The following is a 19,076-nucleotide window of genomic DNA, read 5'->3' on the forward strand; positions in this document are numbered from 1 at the left end:
CAAACCACTCCCTGCCCGCCCCATCTGGGCAGGTTTGTAACAGCAGCGGATGGGGATGGGGGAATTGGACTCAGTGCTGGGGAGAGACTTAGGCCGGACAGACAGACCGCCTGGGCGAGGCCCCAGCAGCCCCAGCCCCTTGGCAGATGGTTGGCATTCAGCACCTCCCCCAGGTGGCTGCCAATCCTCACCGGCTCCAGCACCTGGCAGGATGGGGCCCTCCACCCCTCATGGGCCTGGCCTACAGAGCGCTTCCCGCTGCAGTATCCCGGCCCCAGCACGGGGCTGGGACGCTCTGTCTAGACCTGTTCCCAGCACCGTCACTGGGCACGGCGTGCCATGCTCCCTGAGCTGCCGGTCCACAGGGAGCCTCCGAGGAAGGGACCCAGCCCGGCCAGCTCTCGGGAAAGGAAACAACCCCCACCCTCCCCGCCTGCATCCACCAGCTGGAGCCAGCCCGGCTGTGCCCAAGAGCAGGGCGTTTGTCCTGAGCCAGAGCACCTGGCAGCTCACAGCCCCTTCTCGCCAGGCCCCCGCAGCCCTCTGCCCCCCACCCAAATACTGCATGTAATAACTCAGCCATCTGAGTGGTAGCCGCCTCCCGGCCAGGGCACCCTCTGACGCCAGGTGCATCATCGCGGCACGCACCTGCAGACAGGCAAGCCAACCCTACCCGAGTCTGTTCAGAGCCGGAGCCGAGCGCTTGGCAGGGAGCCCCCCCGCCTGCAGGGAGACGCCCCAGCTCTGCCAGGGCCCCTCAGTAGCAACTGTAGTGGGGCCTGTTGTAGGGGGGCCCAGACCTCCACCTCACTGGCTGCCGCCTCATTATGAAGCCGTGGGAGCGCCCACCGTGGCCTCTCCTGGTCGGGCTCCGAGGGTGCGGAGGGAAGCTGGGTCCTGGGTTTCCTGAGAAGCCAGGGAAGGGCCCCGGGCCCGGAAGAGCGTGCGGTGCGCCCCAGGAAGCTTGAAAGCGGCTGGCAGGACCTAGGGCGAGAAGCAGGGTGTGGGGGGCGAGACGAGTCAATCCAGCAGGGTCTGGACAGGAACCAGGGGGGTGGGGGAGGACTCAGGGATCTGCATGAGGCCAATTCTCCAGAGCAATGGGCACCCAGATACACAGCCGCCCTCCTGTGCCCCCCCACCACCCCCCACACACTGCCAGCAGCCACCGGCCCTCACACCGCCTGGACAGCTGGGCACCGGCAGCTTATTTGAACAGTGACACCAGCTCTGTGCCTTTGACAAATCTAACCCCCATTCCGCAGTCAAGTGTCCGGTGATGGGGCTCAGCCTGTCCCCGCGCCCGGGCCCCTCAGAGCAACGCCCCGCTGCAGCAAACCCTGACCAAATCGTCCCAGCAGCAGGGATCACACGCGCAGGACGATCGTCCATGCTCCAGAAGCCGCCAGACTTAGGGTTCGGCTGCAGGTCTCCCAGGGCTTCACCGGCTGAAGCTGGGGCTGAAATGCAGCCAGCTCCTGGGTGCAGCACGGCGGGTGTTTGACGCCGTGGAACGAGGGCTCGGGCTGGCCAGAAAGGCTGCAGAACAAACACGGCTCGAGGGGGCAGGGGTCAGAAGAGGTAGTTACTCTTTCGGAGTTGGGCCAGGAGCCCAGGACAATTCTTGAAACCAGGTACGGGAGGTAATGTCCTTAATTGGACCAACTTCTGGTGGGGAGAGAGAGGAGCGTTGGACCTACACAGACAGGTCTGGGCCAGGTGCACAGAGGGTGGGACAGATTGGTTAAGGTCAGTAGTTAACATGTTTCAAGATGAAGTGGCCTGTTAACACCTCTCCAGTCATGGGGGCAAGGGGTGTGGGGGGGGCGGGGAATAAGAGAGGGAAGAAAACAAAAAGAGAGAGAGGAGAGAGGCTGGGGACAGGTATTAATACCTGGTGGCATGGGCCCCCCCTTACATGCTAATTGCACTTCCTCCTCTCTCCACTGTGGAATATCAGAGCTAATTTTGATTCGGCGGGGAGGGATAGCTCAGGGGTTTGCACATTGGCCTGCTAAACCCAGGATTGTGAGTTCAATCCTTGAGGGGGCCATTTAGGGATCTGGGGCAAAAATTGGGGATTGGTCCTGCTTTGAGCAGGGGGTGGGACTAGGTGACCTCCTGAGGTTCCTTTCCACCCTGGTATTCTGTGATTCTATGAAAAAGGTGGGGGAGGGAGTAGCCGGGGGAGGGGTTAGGGCATTAACCCTCCCTCCCCCACCCATGACTGGCAGGGTCTTAGCAGGACACTTCACTTCCAGTGGTGCCTGGAAAGCTGTTAACTAGCTCTGCTAAACAGCCGTGGAGGCTCGGAGTCCGTCCACACAGGGGATTATACCCGCTCAGGCTGGGGGCTGGAAAATGGCTGTATAGACAACAGGGCCAATCTCTGCGACCCTGCAAGTGGGGAGGGTCCCAAGCCCAGCCTCCAGCCTGAGCCTGACCACCCCGCAGCCTGAGCCCTGCAAGCCACAGTCAGCTGACCCAGACCGGCGGCAAACACGCCCTCTGAGCCCCCGGCCCAGACCGGAGGAGCAGCTCTGCATAGGTCGAACGCTTGTCTCTACCCCCCAGAAGCTGGTCCAAAGACAGACATTCCTTCCCACCCTGCAGCTCCCACTCCTGTAAGACGCCGACGTGTCCCTTTCACATCTCGGCAGCCCCTGCACTGCACTGGGTACAGCGCCCCCCTACTGAATCCCCTGGGGTACCCGTCCCCCAGGCAGGACTGGAGGATCTCTGGGTCAGCGGCCCGGCTCAGCCAGGCTCCGAGCCAGCCGCTCTGGCGCAGGGTTATTCAGACAGCGCCACAGGGCCTGGCTCCAACACTCTCCCCGTCGAAGCCGCTCTGAGGGAGCCCGGGGACCCGCGCAGGAGAGGAACGAGCGCGACACCGAGGTCTCAGGAGATGCTGCCCACCTGCCCGGTCCCTGGGCCGCTGACCGCGGAGAGACTCCTCTCCTCCATCGAGCCACGCAGCAGAGGGAGCAGTCGGGGAGAGGGGAAGGGGCCGGCAGGGACCAGGACACAGTCCGGAGCAGGCAGGGAGAAGACCGAAGGCTCACAGGTGAGCGTGAGAAGCAGCACAGGGCAGGAAGGCGGAGGCAGACCCACGAAGACGAGGAGCAGGAGAGCGGCCAGAGCAGGGATACAGGGTCACAGCCGTAAAGAACATGGGAACGGCCCCATTGGATTAGACTCACGGCCCAGCCCAGGCAGCCAGTGACCAGCTGCTTCACAGGAAGGTACAAGAAATCCCAGAAGGCCCAACTGGGGGCATTTCCTCCCAGGTCTGGGAGCGTCAGGGCTGGCTTGGACCCCAAGCAGGAGGATTTAGACCCCCTCTCTAATCCTCTGGAGCGTAACTGCAGCGATTCTGTACGTCCCAGGTCCAGTCACCTCTGGAATGCTACTAAGCTCTTGGCCTGAGTCACGTCACGTGGCAGAGAGTCCCACAGATCAGTCACTGTCTATTTTGTTGAGTGTCCTCCTGGTCCTAGGGTTTGGCTGCCGCAGGGCGGGAGGGAAGCCACGCCAGAGCCAGGAAGGCTGCACCGGACGGGCGATGAAGGAGCAGGGCACGGAGAGGCAAGAGCAGTGGGAAGAGTCACAGAGGAGACAGGCGGAGCGGAGCAGCGACCTCCAGAGGCAGCAGCAGAGAGAGGTGTCCAGGCCAGACTGAACAGGAGTGGGGCGAGAGATTGAGGCAGGAAGTCGTGAGTGCCACGGGCCCCCGCAAGTGAGAATCCCCCAGGGCCAGGTGCACCAAGGGGGGTGTGGCAAGAGCGTGGGACTGAGGACCTACCCTCCGCACTGAATCCGGGGCAGTTGTCGAAGCTGATGTATCCGGAGAGGGGCGCGCCAGGCCCCGCGTCGCTGGGGAGGAAGGGGGAGTCTTCCTGGAAAATGGGGTCCTCGGAGGGGCAGCAGAAGTCAAAGGGGGGCCGGGGGGCCGGAGGGGGCAGCGGGCAGGCGCTGGGCGGGGGCATCCAGGACAGGCAGCTGCTGTCCCACTCGGGCCCTGCAGAGTCAGAGACGTGACCGAGCGCAGACCCTGGGGAGGTCCCGGGCAAAAGGGTTGAGAGCCTTTGACGAGGACGAGGGCTCCAGTCTGGGGGGCCGCGGGGGGAGAAGGGTCAGAAGGAGCCATTTGAGACCAGGGCCAGGCTCGGGTCGGCTCATTCCCCCCAGGCTGGTAGCACCGGCAGCTCCGAGAGCAGGGCCCCGCGACGGCGCTCCCGGGGCTCCGAGCCCCTCGGCCCCCCACAGCCCCCGGGGGGCAGCGGCCCCTGGAGACTGTGCCCCGGGGCCGTGCAATGCGTTGGCCGCATGCGCCCCCCGCTGGCTCTTGGCAGCAGCGACCTACACGGGCACTGTTCCCAAAGCCCCCCTGGCACGACCTGGGTGCTGTGGGTGGCAGTAGGGAGCTGGGGGCGGGGGGCTGAGGAGAAGAGCTGGGGGCTACCACCATGTCGTCCCCCCCCCGCCTCCCCGGCAGGGGCCTCGTCAGCGTCAGTCACGCCGGGGCCTGGCCGGGCTCGGCTGGCTGGCTGGCGCCCCAGGGCACGGCCCTGGGCACACACTGACGAGCGCGGGGAAGGTGCCCACCCCCCCTCGGCAGCACTACGCTCAGCCAGCTCCCCTTGGGGGGGCCACAGGGCTGTCGGCCACAGGAGAGAGGCGGCCAAAGCCTGGCTGAGGAGGGGGCTGGGAGCCGGCAACAGGCCACCCCCTAAGTGGACGGGGGTCCCTTCCCCAGCCACCCCCCCAGCGTGGTTGCCCAACCTAAGGAGGTGCCCACAGCCCCTGCCCACCACCAAGATCTTTACCCCAGGGGCAGGGCGGAGCAGCGTGGGGCACCGGGCAGGAGGTGGGCTGCGAGCCCCACTCCAGAGCATTTGCCTGAAAGCAACCTGAAGAAAGGGAAAAGCAGATCCATCAGCAGCGCGGCCAGCTCCCACCCCCCGTCTCCCACCCCCTCTTGCTGCAGCATGCCCACCCCCACTCCCTCCTCCCCACGCCCACCCTCACCCCCTCCCGTCGCTGCACATCCGCCCCCCCACCCCCTGCCACAGCACGTCCACCCCCCTCACACTCCCAGCCCCCGCAGCGGCACCCACCCCGCATCTCCCACCTCCTCTTGCTGCAGCGCTCCCACCCCCGCCCCCTCCCACCCCCGCAGCGGCACCCCCCGTCTCCCCCCAACATCTCTCCCCCCTTGCTCCAGCATGTCCACCCCCTCCCCCCCCGTCTCCCACTCCCCGCAGGGGCACCCCCCCCATCTCCCAGCCCCTCTTGCGACATCCCCCGCTCCCCCACTCGCCGTCCTGGGGTCTCTTCTCCGGGATCTCGACCCCCCAGGCGTCGGCCACGTGGGCCAGCAGCAGCTGGCTGATCCTGCGGTGGACAGCCTGGCTCCAGTGGACGCCGTCCCCCCGGCGGTGGTGCGCCTCGAAGCGGAAGTAGTAATGCAGGTCCAGCACGTCGAAGTGGTGGCTGCTGGCCAGGACGGCCCCATAGAAGTTGCCCTCGATCACATTGTGGGGCACCTTCCTGCCTCGGCGCTGCAGCTGGAGACAGAGAAAGGAGCCACTGGGCCAGGCCAGCGGGGCTCCCGCAGATGGGGAGGGCCACGCTCCAGGGACCCGGCCCACGAGAACACCTCGCTCCTGGGAATGGTACAAGACAGCAGGACGGCCTGGCAGACACAGCCGTGCCTGGGGGTGCAGGGCCTCTTTGCCAGTAGCTGCAGGCAGGGGCAGGGAGTGCTAGGGCCCAGCCCAGAGCTACCACCCCTTTCCAGCCTGCTGCCTAGCAAGGGGGGCAGCCCAGCTGGGGGCTTTTCCTGCCTGGGCCTGTTTAGGTTTAACCCCTTGAGTCCTCGGCACTCGCCTGTCCGTGCAGGCTGAGGCTCGGGAATGCAGGAAGAAGAGAATGCTGATCAGAGCAGGCTGTTTTCTGCAGCAGGGCCAGGTAGCCAGTGGCGAGGAGAATGGGAAAAGTTAATGGTAGCTTCGGTACAAGTGATCATGACTTGATCACATTTATAAGGTGCAAACAGAATAAAGTCCAGGCCAGTAACATATCTTTGGTGGCTGAATAGGGCCAATTTCAGCGAAAACAAACATGAGGCATATCAGCTGAGAGGAAGAATTTAATCAGGAGAATGTGAATGATCACTGGGGGAATTGTTTAAGAATTAGATGTCCCAAAAGCCACAATCAAGAAAGAAGTATGTGCTGGTTAAAAAACTGACCTGGGTTTAGAGTAGAAGTGAAGACAGCTAGAAAACAAAATTAAAAAAGAATACGTACAAATGGAAGAAAAGGGAAATTGATAATAATGAACATAAATCAAAAGATAGGAATTGTAGAAAATTGATAAGGGAAGCCAAGGGACACAATGCGAACTCTATGGCCAGCAGAGTTAAGAAGAGTAAAAAGGAGTTTCTTAAATATTAAGAACAAAAAGAATCTTAACAATGGTATTGGTCCATTATTAGATGGAAATGGTGTTATGCAGAAATAATGCAGAAAAGGCAAACATGTTCAATAAACATTTCTATTCTGTATGGGGGGGCAGGGAAACAGACGATATAAAGTTAGACATTTTAAAATCAGCAGGTACAGATAACTTGCATCCAAGAGTTTTAAAAGGAGCTGACTGAGGCACTTGCTGATCCGTTAATATTGATTTTTAGTGAGTCTTGGCATACTGGGGAAGTTCCGAAAGAAAGCTAATGTTGTGCCAGTGTGTAAAAAGGTGACCAGGATGACCCAAGTAACTATAGGCCTGTCAGTCTGACATCGATCCCAGGTAAGATAAGGGAGCAGCTGACATGGGACTTGATTAATAGAGAATTAAAAGAAGATAATGCAATTAATGCGACTCAACAGAGGATCTATTTTCCTTCAGCCTATCAGACTAACTTGATCTCTTTGAGGAGATACCAAGTTTCAGTAATAGAGTTGATATAATATACTTAGAATTCTCCAGAATGTTTGATTTCATACTGCACAAAATTGTGATTAAAAAATTAGAATAATATAAAATGAACATGGCACACATGAAATGGATTAAAAACTGGCTAACTGATAGGTCTCAAAGTGTAATTGTAAATAGGGAATCCTCATCCCTGTGGGATCAGTTCTTGGCCCTACTCTATTAACATTTTTATCAATGATCTGAAAGAAAACAAAATCTTCATCGAGAAAGTTTGCAGCTAGCACAACGACTGGGGAATAATGCCGAGGACAGGTCACTGATCCAGAGCAATCTGCTTCACACAGTCAACTGGGCACAAGCAAACAATGTGTGTTTTAATATGGCTAAATGTAAACGTGTACATCTAGGAGCAAAGAACGCACGCCGTACGTACAGGACAGGGGATTCGACCCAGTGACTCCGAAAAACACTTGGGGGCTAATCAGCGGAATAGGAGCTCCCCGTGCGACGCTGGGGCCAAAGAGCTAATGTGATCGTGGGATGCATGAACAGAGGAATCTCAAGTAGGAATCGAGAGGTGATTTTCCCTCTGTATTTGGCACTGGGGCGACCATTGCTGGGATCCCTGTGTCCAGTTCTGGTGCCCACAATTCAGGACAGATATTGATAAATTGGTCAGAGAAGAGCCAGGAGAATGATTAAAATGTTAGAAAACCTAGGCTCAGCGTGGGGGGAAGTGGGGGAATTTCTCTGGCCTGTGCCAGACAGGCAGACTAGATGATCTAACGTCCCTTCTACCCTTAAGCTCCATGAACCTCTGGCTCGGAGATTTCAGAGTAGGAAATCAGTGAGAGCTGATGAGGCCTGTTTCCATCCGCTCCCGTCGTGTCAGCAGAGGCCCAGCCAGTACGAGGCACGGCAAGGCCAGGCTGACGGGAACCCCTCACCCCCCACAGCAGCTAGGCAGCCTGCAGCTCTCGGCCGCAGGAGGCAGAGGGTTAACTTTGGAGCTGTGACTAGGGTTTCAGACAAGGCCTGTCCCAGGAGGGTGCCCTGCGGGGTGTGCCCGCGTGGGCTGGAGAGCGGTGCAGCCGGGGTACCAGCCCCGGTAGCAGGCCCTGCCCCTGGGCTCAGCACTTTATCCCAGTCCCAGCCGCACATCCCCCAGAGCACCTTCAGCGAGCAGCACCGGGGTCCGGGGCGAAGCTGCAGTTCGCGTTACCTCTGGGGTGAGGAAGCCCCCGATGATTTTGTGGCCCACGGGCATTGTCATGTTCCACACCAGGAGGCAGGCATGGGGCAGCACCTTGTCCAGGCGGTTAAAGGCCTTCTCCAGATTCACCCGGTACTGCTTCATGGACTTGGGGCCGTACCTGCAGGGCAGCAGAGCAGACAGAAGTCATGGCCCTCGGGACTGACACGGGGTCGGATCCATCTGGCCCCCACAAGGAGCAGCACTAGGCAAAGGCAGGAGCCTGTCGGCCAGCCGCTCTGCAGAAACGGCTCTATGGGCGAGGCTGGCCAGGCAGGCGTTTCTGCACCGAGATGCCACCATCGGCCAGGGGCAGGGAGGGGAGGTTACCCCACCATCCCCCAGCGTGGGACATGGAGTTTGCGGGGCAAGAGGGAAGCTGGGGGCCTGCTCGCTGTCTGTGCCCCTCTGAGACCCGCTCCCCCAGCTGTGAGACACCTCACCACCCCCGAGTAGAGCCCCGCGAGTGGCACCCACGAGGTGCTCAGATACCATGGGCACGGGCCAACAGCCAGAGCAGAATGCATATGCAGGACCGAGCTCCCTCCTCTTGGGCAGGTGGCAGGTCGGCAGCCCCGTCACTAGCCGAGCCAACGCCCTCCTGGCTCGCTCACCAGGCTTGCCCAGATCTCTCAGACTGGACTGGACTAAGTAATGCTGCTGGCTGTACATGCACAAGAGGGACAGAGCCCGGCTGGCCCCACGGAGCGAAAAGCAGGAACGTCTGTGTCCGTGGGGCAGGCTCCCACAACACAGGGGGTCTTAGTGAACCAGCTGCCGTGTGCCTACATGCCCAGCACTGCCCTCGGCTGGACGGACTCGGAACCGCTGATTTGTGTCTCACGGGCCCTGTACTGCCAGCAGAGAGTCTCCTTTAGCTGCCCTGGCCGGGCTGTGGCAGCCGGAGGGGCTCAGTTCTCTCCCTGAGGGTGCTGTGCAGCCCCATGTGACCTCGCAGAGGCCCGAGTTCTCCTGCCAGGGCTGGGGTAGCACCGGGTACCTGCTCACGTCCCACAAGCAGGAGTTGATGATGACGACGTCGGGCTGCGGCCCAGCCTGGAAGTCGGCCAGGATGCTCTCCATGTAGTCGGAGTAGACACGGGTGACGAAGTAGAAGCGCACCAGGTGATGGTCCGTGCGGTACTGCCGCACCTCCTTGTAGTGGGTGCCGTTGGTCAGCTCGCCCAACATGCCGCCTTCCACCAGGCAGTCGTTCTCAAAGCTCAGCTCCCCCTGGCGGAGACGGGACGCAGAGGCCCTCAGCCCGCCTGTCGCCCGCACCGAGAGCCCTGCGCCCATACCAGATCGACAGCCACGGCGAAGCAGCCGCGTGTCGGGCCGCCGCTCGCGGGAGCCAGCGCTCTCCGGCATGGCCGTGCCACCCCCAGCCCTGCCCACGGGGATGGGCACCAGGCTCACCAGCAGCTGTCCCTGGTCACACTAGTGTGTGCAAGTCGGGGTGTGCGAGCCGGGACAGCAGCTGGTGAGCCAGGGGCCGGCCCCAGGGGACGGGGCTGGGGGCGGTACAGCCATGCAGGAGGAGCTGCCCGCTCAGGGCGCTGGCTCCTGCGAGCGGCTGCCCGACGTGCTGCTCCAGTTCCCGGTACAGCCCTGCAGCTCCACGGACACCCACATCTGCGGATACAAATCCTGTGTGTGCGCAGGGCTCTACCCCCAGGGGAGCGATGCCCTCTCGTGCCCACTGCCGGGTCGTCCTCTGCCCTCCCATCCCCGAGAACTGCGCCCAGCCACGGCCTGCAGCCTTCCCATGAGCTGGGGAGTGACCCGAGGCCTCTTCTGGGCACAGAGGAGCGGAGCTGGCCCAGGGCACACAGCAAGCCAGGGCAAGGGCTGGGGTTGGATCCCAGAGCCCCAGCTCCAGACCAGTGCTGGTCTACCACAAGGCCTTGCCTCCCCCTGGACCCAAATGACAACACTAGGGCCTGTAGGTGCGTGCCCTTCCGGCCCCTCCCAATAGCCGAGCCCCACCCCAGGCTAGGTAGCTCCCGGCCCCTTCTCAAGGCCCCACCCCAGCACCGCGGGACATCACCACTTTTACCCTCCCTCTGGACGGCTGCAGGGGCTGAGCACCAGCCGGGGGAGCGCAGTGGGACGATGCTATTCCCAACACCAGCCAGCAGGGGGCACTCACGTGGCAAGACATCCCCCAATTCTACACGTTTCAGAGTAACAGCCGTGTTAGTCTGTATTCGCAAAAAGAACAGGAGGACTTGTGGCACCTTAGAGACTAACCAATTTATTAGAGCATGAGCTTTCGTGAGCTGAGGAAGTGAGCTGTAGCTCATGAAAGCTCATGCTCTAATAAATTGGTTAGTCTCTAAGGTGCCACAAGTCCTCCTTTTCTTTTTGCAATTCTACACGTGAACCACTGATGGGAGGCACGGAGGGGGGTGCGCCAGGCCCAGGACTGTTCTGCTTCTTCGGTTACATCTGGGTTTCAAAGCCTCCCACCGGAAACAAGAAACCCTCCTCCCCCGTCAAGCAACACTATTACTAGACGACACAGCTGGCTCAGACCCAACAAGCTCTAGCTGCTTCCTCCTTCACTGAGCCGGACCCGGAGCCAGGACCGCGCAGTCTGCAGGCCTTTGGGAGGGCACCGGCTTAGAGCCAGAGAACATCAGGGTCGGCAGGGACCTCAGGAGGTTCTAGTCCAACCCCTGCTCAAAGCAGGACCAATCCCAGATAAATCATCCCAGCCAGGGCTTTGTCAAGCCGGACCTTAAAAACCTCTAAGGAAGGAGGCTTGTCTGGCTACTGGCCACCAGGCAACCAGATTAGTTTTCTCCACTTCTCTTTATGCAGCAGCAGCCACCCAAACTGGTTGTCTCAGCTGTGCCCACAGAGGGGGAGCACACACCAGAGCTGACTGCACCAGAAGCGACGGCTGTCGGGGGCGCAAGGCCCAGCAGGGGGCACCCAAGGGCACGGACCCCGGATTGGAGAAGTGCCCCAGCGACATGGCGGCTGCGTGTGGTTTAGTTCCCCAGCCCTGTGGGACAGAGGCTGGCTGCTCCGGCTCCGCAGACTCAGTACCTTGGCTTTCAGCTGGGACTGGCTGAGGAGAGCATCCTTCTGCAAAAGCAACACCAGGTCCTTGTAAACCGATCGCTGGACTGCAAAGGGAAAATGGAGACAGAGGTAGCCCGGGGTAGCCCGTCTTTGGGGGAGCAACATCTTCGCCTCTTGGGCGCTAACGCAAGGACCAGCCCCGGGTCTCGTTCGGGGCGGGGTGGAAGAGGCCCTTGCTCAGAATGGGACGTGTCTGTGCCGGCCAGGCGCGCTTGGTGGGCTGCGGCTGGGGGGGCAGATGTCAGGAACGAGACGACATGCCAGCTGCCGTGCTGGGGGTGGGCAGGGCGGTCGTGCTGCACGGACTCTGGGGGGGGGGGTGCAAGGGCAGCGCTGCGTAGCGGAGACACGGGTCCAGCTCACCCAGCGTAGGGAACACCCTCCCTCCCCAGGCCAGCTTCAGTTACGGAGTGGGGCCAGAACGACAGGGCACCCAGAGGGAAGTCAGAGAAATCCACTCTGCTCACTGCAGGGCTCAAAGTCCCTGCCCCCCGCCCCAGGGGGCGAGTTCAGAGGCCTGGCTGCCCTTCGCCTTTCCCCAGCCAGTCCTGCCGCGGAAGGGGGTTACCCCACGCAGCCGCTCGGTCTGCGCAAGCCAGGGCAAACCCACGGTTGCTGGCGAGGCAGAGAGCCCCGCTGGGGCTGCAGGGAGCTTGCAGCCCGGCACGCAGGAAAACCCACTTTGGACGTGGAGCCAAAGACAACTCGGCTCTACCGTGGCCGAGAGGGGTGGAGGGAACCCACCCCCCGCGCTGGGGGGCTCCGGCGTCCCTTCGGCTGACTCACTGGAATCCCCCACGACCACCACGAACTTGTTGTGCAGGAGCTGCCGGACTTGGTGCGTGACGAAAGTGACCATGGCTCGGCAGGCGGCCGCTCCCCAGCAAGCAGAGCCCTGCTCAGCGAAGGAGAGAGACGAGACTGAGGCCTGCATCCTCCTCCACCCACGCTGGGAGCGGCCTCCGCACCCCCTGGAAAACTCCCACAGGCTGCCCGCGCACAGGCCGCCCGCGCACAGGCCCCCCACGCATAGGCTGCCCGCGCACAGGCTGCCCCCGCCGCCAGGAGGGCAGCACAGGGAGGCCAGACACAGAGCTGTCAGCCCGGATCGGGTGCAGTGTCAACAGCAGCTGTTGGGCTCGTGGTTTGTGTGACTATGACGTGTTTTCAGGTCACGTTTCCCCCAAACCCTTTGTACTTCTGCTAAGAGAAAAATGTCTGGACCATCCTCCCAGCATGCTTTGCACTTGGGCCCAGCAAGCCGGTAAGCTGCGGGGACCCCTCTTCCTGGTACCCGGTCAGGGACAAGGTCAGTGTCACGTGAAGGCTTCGCAAACTGCATGCTGGGCCACGGTGCAGCATGCCACGGCTGGATAGGACACAATGGCAGAGCGACAGGGTAAAATATTTGGTCCTGTCGAAGCCTGGCCCCCATACACCCGGTACCAAGGGAGAGCGAGCACACGACGCCTCTACGTTTGGCAGACTCGTGGAAAACGTCATTCAAAACAAGAGAAGAAACTGTCAAGAACAGGTACAGAAATCGTAGGTTCCCTCGTGAACGTTGTAAAAACTGGGGCATGAGGAAAGAAGTCAGCCCATCGGTTCAGAGCGGCTTCGAGCTGCTCTGTGCTGGTCTAGCTTTGTCGCCAGTTCGTTAATCCAAACTGAACACTAACAGAGCCACACAAAGCAAGTTCTCAAGGGACTCTCAGGCCCTGGGCACTGACCCAGCGAGGACGGGCAGACCCTCTCTGCCTGGAGTGCTGAGGCTGCTGCTCCTGCATCCCGGGGGCTTCTTGCCGGGTGGGAGGCAGGGCGGAGACCAGGGGAACCCAGGCAGTGGATTCGGAGTCAGACTCTGCTTTGTGCCCCGCACTGAGACACGCTGCGTAGCGTGGGACACCCCCTGGCACTGGGGCAAAGGATGAACAAGGCGCAGAGCCAGGGTGAATGGGGCCTTTAATTACCCAGCTGCCCTGCTTGTTTTCCACTGGCTCCTCCACCCATTCCGGGACGGCCCATTAAAGCCCAGCCCCTTAGACACCCTCTGGCCCGGGGTCGGGTGTTGGCAGCAGCCACCTCAAAGCTTGCCATGGCCCAGCGTTCCCACCTCTGCACCATGGAGCACTGGGCCGGACGTCCAGATATTGAACCACGCAGACCCTGCCCGGCGCCGACCCGGCCCTGCCCCTGGAAGGCTGATGGGAAAGAAGGAGCTTTTCAGCTCCGCTTCGGCCTTGCGGCTGTTCCAGGGAGAGCCGTGAAGCGGGCAGGGGGCAGAGGAGCGGGGCTGCGCCCCTTCTGGCTCCTTTAGCCTGGAGCGAAGGCCCAGCTGGAGTCTCTGGTTTATACGGCAATGCCAGAGAGAAATCCAGGCTCCAGCGTACCAGGTGCTGTACAAAGAGGCAGGCCTGGCCCCCAGGAACTCCCGGTCTGAGCAAAGGGAGAGCGTGAGGGACTGCTCTGCAGATGAGAGCTGAGGGAGGGCCAAGGTCCCAGGGGAGTCTGTGGACACGCTGGGAACTCCCTGACTGGAACGGGCTATGCTGCCAACAGGCCCATAACTGCGTCGAGCCTGAGCTTTGCCAGCACAGCTCCAGCGTTTCTCTCTCCCACCTCCCCCCACGTTCCTAGCAGACATCGCTGGGTCAGCGAAACCACTGCCCTGCAGCCCAGGCCCACCCGCCAAGGCCATCCTCCCCCTCGGCAGGACTTGTTTTGTTCCTGGGCGGGATTTTAACATTAGACCAGCTTGCCCCGCTTTTACGGGCGAGGTTACAGGACACCGACCCACCTGTGAATCCCAATCAAGTAGGGGAAGGGGGGTGGGATTCAGGCTGTTAACACCCATGTGGCTCACATGCTGCAGAGGAAGAGAGCCCTTGGGAAGGGTTCACCGCCCCCGCCGCCCCCCGAGTTCCTCTCTGCAGACTCGACTCCCACTCCTTCCACTCCGTTTGTGCTACGTCGGTTAGGGACGCGCTCACCTGTGGGTATCGTTACACCAGTGCCTTGCACTGCTGAAAGGTCCTTACACTAGTGTGGCTTGTTCCCTTTCCCATCTGGGAATAAGTACACGGGTAAAAGCCCTTTTATACTGGCAGGACTGCCTCAGAGCTCGGGGGCTGGGCGGCTTGAACTGGGCTGGGAGAGGTGGAGTCACTTCCGCAGACAAGCGCCAAGGTACGAAAAACAGAACAGGGGCAAAAAACATGTTCACACCTTTCCAGCTTCTCTCCATCACCAAGACACAAAGCACACGGCCCAGGGTGAAATACTGGCCTACAACAGTCCCAGGGCAAAACTCACTGGGGCCCAGCTTTCTCCCACAGTATTTTTCCTTTGTAGGTTTAATTTAGCAAAAGTTTGGGATGCTGCACTTGTACCTGCCTTCCCCACCACCACCGCCTTTCCCCCTCGGGTTAGACAGGGCCCTAACTGGGCACTTCTGAGAGACTGATTTCAATTTCTGGGAGAGAAAAGCTAAGAACTATGTTATTGCAACATTAAATCTGAGTGAGGAAACACAAGCGTTCGGGTTCCTACAGTAATACTAACTAGACTGCATTGTAGCCCTATGTGTGGGTTTAAGTTACTCTTGGCCCACCCCAGGGCGGGGGTCTACACTGCAGTGGTCTGGGTAGGGTCAGCCGCCAGATCAGCTACAGGAGAGAGGCTAGCAGGACACCACCCTGCCCTTTCTTTAACCATTATTTTTATTAGCTAACCAGGCAAACGCCCACCCCCCTCCCAGCAGGGCACAGAGAAATAATGACACATGACCAGCACTTGCGTTACTTACAGCATTCCCCATCCCAGACAGTTCCTAGGTGGTTGTCAGTAGGTTGATCACACTTTTCCTGGCTAGGCATATTCATGTGTCTTGGCCCCTTTTCCTTTTCTAAGCTTCCACACTCATATCTCTGGGGGGGAGGTCACCACATTGTTAATTGGTTACCTATTTACCTCATTAGCTTTTGTCAATTAGTTGCCATGATATTTCTATAGTATCCCTGCTGTTGACACCTGTACATTTTGGTTATACGTATTCCTTACACTCATCCTCAACTGCTAATAGTGGCTAGCCGTCACATTCAGCCCCCAACTGAAAACCCTCTCCAGCACATCATCAAGGATCACAACCTATCCTGAAAAATGATCCCTCCCACTCACAGATCTTGGGAGACAGGCCAGTCCTCACCTACAGACAGCCCCCCAACCTGAAGCAAATATTCTCCAGCAACCACACACCACACCACAGAAACACCAACCCAGGAACCTATCCTTGCCACAAAGCCCGTTGCCAACTGTGCCCACATATCTATTCAGGGGACACCATCATAAGGCCTAATCACATCAGCCACATGATCAGAGGCTCGTTCACCTGCACATCCACCAATGTGACCTATGCCATCATGTGCCAGCAATGCCCCTCTGCCATGTACATTGGCCAAACTGGACAGTCTCTATGCAAAAGAATCAATGGACACAAATCTGTCATCAGGAACCGTAACATTTGAAAACCAGTAGGAGAACACTTCAGCCTCTCTGGCCACTCAGTAACAGATTTAAAGGTGGCAATTTTGCAACAGAAAAGCTTCAAAAACAGACTCTCAAGGAGAAACTGCTGAGCTTGAATTAATCTGCAAACGAGATCCCATTAACTTGGGTTTGAAGAGAGACTGGGAGTGACTGGGTCATTCCACATATTGAATCTATTTCCCCATGTTAAGTATCCTCCCACCTTCTGGTCAACTGTCTGAATGGGCCATCTTGATGATCACGACAAAAGGGTTTTTTTTCCTCCTGCTGATAATAGCTCATCTTAACTAATTAGCCTCTTACTCCACCTTTTCCTGTTCTCTGTATGTGTATAATCTTCTTACTGCATGTTCCACTCTATGCGTCCGATGAAGTGGGCTCTAGTCCACGAAAGCTCCTGCTCAAAGAAATGTGTTAGTCTCTAAGGTGCCACAAAAAGAACAGGAGGACTCGTGGCACCTTAGAGACTAACACATTTATTTGAGCACGAGCTTTCGTGGGCTCCAGCTCTCCTGTTCTTTTTGCGGATACAAACTAACACAGCTGCTACTCTGAACCCTTTACTTGTGGTTTCAAACTTCCTATCAGTCAACTCTCTTATGACTAGTCTCCAAGGTGCCACAAGTACTCCTCTCTTTTTTCTTTGCTTAATTTGTGGCTTCCTGTCACCCGCCCATCAGTTCCTCATGCCAAACTAATCCTAAATCCTAATTAGTTATGCTCAGCAAACTACCTTGTAGAACATAAGAACGGCCATACAGGGCCAGACCAAAGGTCCATCTAGCCCAGTGTCCTGTCTTCTGATTGTGGCCAATGCCAGGTGCTTCAGAGGGAATGAACAGAACAGGGAATCATCTCGTGATCCATCCCCTGTCATCTATGTGTCTTGGGATCTGTCCTTGCATTACAGCATGAACCGACCTTATAAGGAAGACTACACCATCATATACAGACAGCATCTTCTATTCCTCTTTATTTGGCTGCATAGCTCCAGCTTACTGTGAAATGCCCGAGTATATTCAAAGACATGCCCATGAACTTGTCCATTGCAGGACTGAGCTTTGAATTGCAATACTAAGAGCTTTGCCCGGGGTTGCGTTAAATGAGACAGAAGCCCTCTCCTACTCTCCACCACCATGGCTCTCGCTGGCTCGGCCAGAGCTTTCGGAGACCGTACTCCTAGTGTAGACAGGGCTAAACCAAGGGCAAGTGTTTCCATTAGCTTAAAAGCCACAATTGTGACACAACGGCTATACCTTTAGGTCTCCCTGCCTCCTGGCAAGGGGCATGGGGGCTCATCCCAGCAGGAAGAGGGTTTGGTGCCTTAGTTTTTTAAGCCCTTCTCTGAACTGGCACCAAAGCAGGGAGGAGCCCCCCCAGGCCTGCACTTGGCTCTCTCGCTTTCCTTCAGACCCTTCACCCAGCCAGTCACTCACTGCCAGGAAGTGCCCACCCAAGAGTCACTCCTGTGACCAGCTGTGAAAATATCTGGAAGTGAAGCAATTACCTCCAGTGCGCCCACGTTCCCAAGCAAGCGGCCTGGGTGCCGGGACAGGGCTCTGGCCTTTTGCTAGTAGTTACAGAGCAGCCACAAGCAAGCAGTGTTGGTCTCCAGCAGGTGGCCAATCACATGGGGCTATTCAGGGATTAAAGGGTCATCAGTCAGAAAAACAAATCCCATCTCTACCTGCCGCTGCTGCCAAGGTCCCCAGGCAGGAGGCCTGGGCTCAGAGGGAACAGACTAACTCCCCCCGCGCTCGCCCTGGCCCTGCTGAAGGAGGATTCAGGCCCGTGGGAGCCCTACCATGGCCAGGGCTGGAAGAGGTGAGAGGCAAACACGCGCATCCCCGCCCCGCCGGAGCTCTGTCCTTTGCTGCGTGCGGTCTGTGCGGGTCCCTCACACGCAGCAGCAGAGGGAGGGTGAAGCGTTGTCCGTGTCCAAAACCGGCAGCTGCGGGGGGGCGAGGAGGGGGAGCGAATCTCTCGGGGTTGGGGGGCTGACTCCCTCCAGCGGGGTCCCTTTAACCCCACCTGTGGCGGCCGCCTGCTGTGAGCGGAGGGGCAGCGCCTGGGAAACACCCCCTGGGAGCTGGGCGTCGAACAAGACCGAGCCCTTCGGCAACCGGCGCCGGCAACGCCGCCGGCCGGGCGCTGGCAGGGGCCCGCGGGGCGATCCCCCAGCGCGGGGAGGCAGCCGCCCTGCGCCGCGCCGCGCCGGGAGCCTCCCCTCCGCGCCTGCGGCCACCCGGGCCCCTGCCGCAGCCGGACCGTTCAGCCCCAGACCCGAACCACCCCCTGCAGGCCCCGCAGCCAGCAAAGCCGGGGGGCCGGGAAGAGGCTGAGCGGACCCGGCGACTCCCCCCGCCCGAGCCGAGGGACGCGCAGGCTGCGAGTTCCAGCCGCCCGGGGCCGGCAGCCCGCCGCAGCCCCACGGGTTCGAGCCGCGTTACCCCGGATCCACACCAGCCCGGGGGGGGTCATGCCCGTGTTCACCCCCCATTGCACAAGGGTGACCGGGGGCGCTGCCGCCCGGAGCCCGCGCGCTTGTCCCCGTACCTGCCCCTGGCGCCGAGCCCGCCTGCCCGCGGGGCGCACGGCCGGGCAGCCAGCCCGGCTGTCCCGCGTCCCGCTCGGCTGCCTGCGCCTGGCCCGGCTCGCCCCCTTCGCACTCCGCTTTCCTGCCAGCGCCCCGCCCCGGGGGTGCGGGGCCGGCCGCGCAGCTGGGCGCTGGGGGGCCGGGGGGGCAGAGGCTGCCGCTGCAGAGGAGAAGGCTCTGGGGACAGCAGCAGTGCGGAGCCTGGGGGGCTGCTGATGGGGGGGAGCAGAGGTCAGCTGGAGCGAGGCACAGACCCCCTCCCCGGAAAGTCTGAGCCCACACTGGAGCATTTAATTTCAGAAAGGGGAACTACACAACCCTGCAGGCTGCGTGGAAGCTTTAAAAACACCATAATAGAAGCTCAGCTTAAATGTATACCCCCATTTAAAAACGTAAGAGCGGCCAGAGTGGGTCAGACGAAGGGTCCATCCAGCCCAGTGTCATCTACCGACAGTGGCCACTGCCAGGTGCCCCAGAGGGACTGAACCTAACAGTGATCTCTCTCCTGCCATCCAGCTCCACACTCTGACAAACAGCGGCTAGGGACACCCTTCCTTACCCATCCTGGCTAATAGCCAGTAATGGACTTAACCTCCATGAATTTATCCAGCTCTCTTTTAAACCCTGTTATAGTCCAGGCCTTCA

The 19,076-nt window shown here is 59.7% G+C and overlaps 1 protein-coding gene across 5 annotated transcripts; it reads right to left on the reverse strand.

Annotated features, from left to right (window-relative positions):
* Positions 1–529: 529 nt before the first annotated feature.
* Positions 530–18,494, reverse strand: PCED1A (PC-esterase domain containing 1A). Of its 5 annotated transcripts, XM_073343104.1 has the most exons (11): positions 18,392–18,494; positions 17,343–17,471; positions 15,096–15,216; positions 12,077–12,185; positions 11,255–11,334; positions 9,198–9,430; positions 8,168–8,318; positions 5,324–5,570; positions 4,830–4,913; positions 3,806–4,054; positions 530–984 (listed from the first exon to the last, which is right to left on the reverse strand). In XM_073343104.1, the coding sequence occupies exons 3-11, from the start codon at positions 15,105–15,107 to the stop codon at positions 758–760; spliced, it is 1,392 nt and encodes a 463-aa protein (XP_073199205.1). In that variant the 5' UTR covers positions 15,108–15,216; positions 17,343–17,471; positions 18,392–18,494; the 3' UTR covers positions 530–757. The 5 variants fall into 5 exon arrangements, with proteins under 5 accessions (XP_073199205.1, XP_073199208.1, XP_073199209.1 ...); XM_073343107.1 differs by lacking the exon at positions 15,096–15,216; XM_073343108.1 differs by lacking the exons at positions 15,096–15,216; positions 17,343–17,471.
* Positions 18,495–19,076: the final 582 nt, after the last annotated feature.

This window comes from Lepidochelys kempii, chromosome 4 (assembly GCF_965140265.1).
Source record: "Lepidochelys kempii isolate rLepKem1 chromosome 4, rLepKem1.hap2, whole genome shotgun sequence".
Lineage (NCBI taxonomy): Eukaryota > Metazoa > Chordata > Testudines > Cheloniidae > Lepidochelys > Lepidochelys kempii.

What these genes read in the sequence shown, in the direction of transcription:
- PCED1A (XM_073343103.1), bottom strand. Translation starts at nt 12,224, where the DNA reads ATGCAGGCCTCAGTCTCGTCTCTCTCCTTCGCTGAGCAGGGCTCTGCT. An exon ending in TGCTTGTGGGACGTGAGCAG is followed by an intron (nt 8,319 to 9,197) that starts GTACCCGGTGCT and finishes GCTGCCCTGCAG; the next exon opens with GTACGGCCCCAAGTCCATGA. An exon ending in CCCCGGATTCAGTGCGGAGG is followed by an intron (nt 985 to 3,805) that starts GTAGGTCCTCAG and finishes TTCTCGCCCTAG; the next exon opens with GTCCTGCCAGCCGCTTTCAA.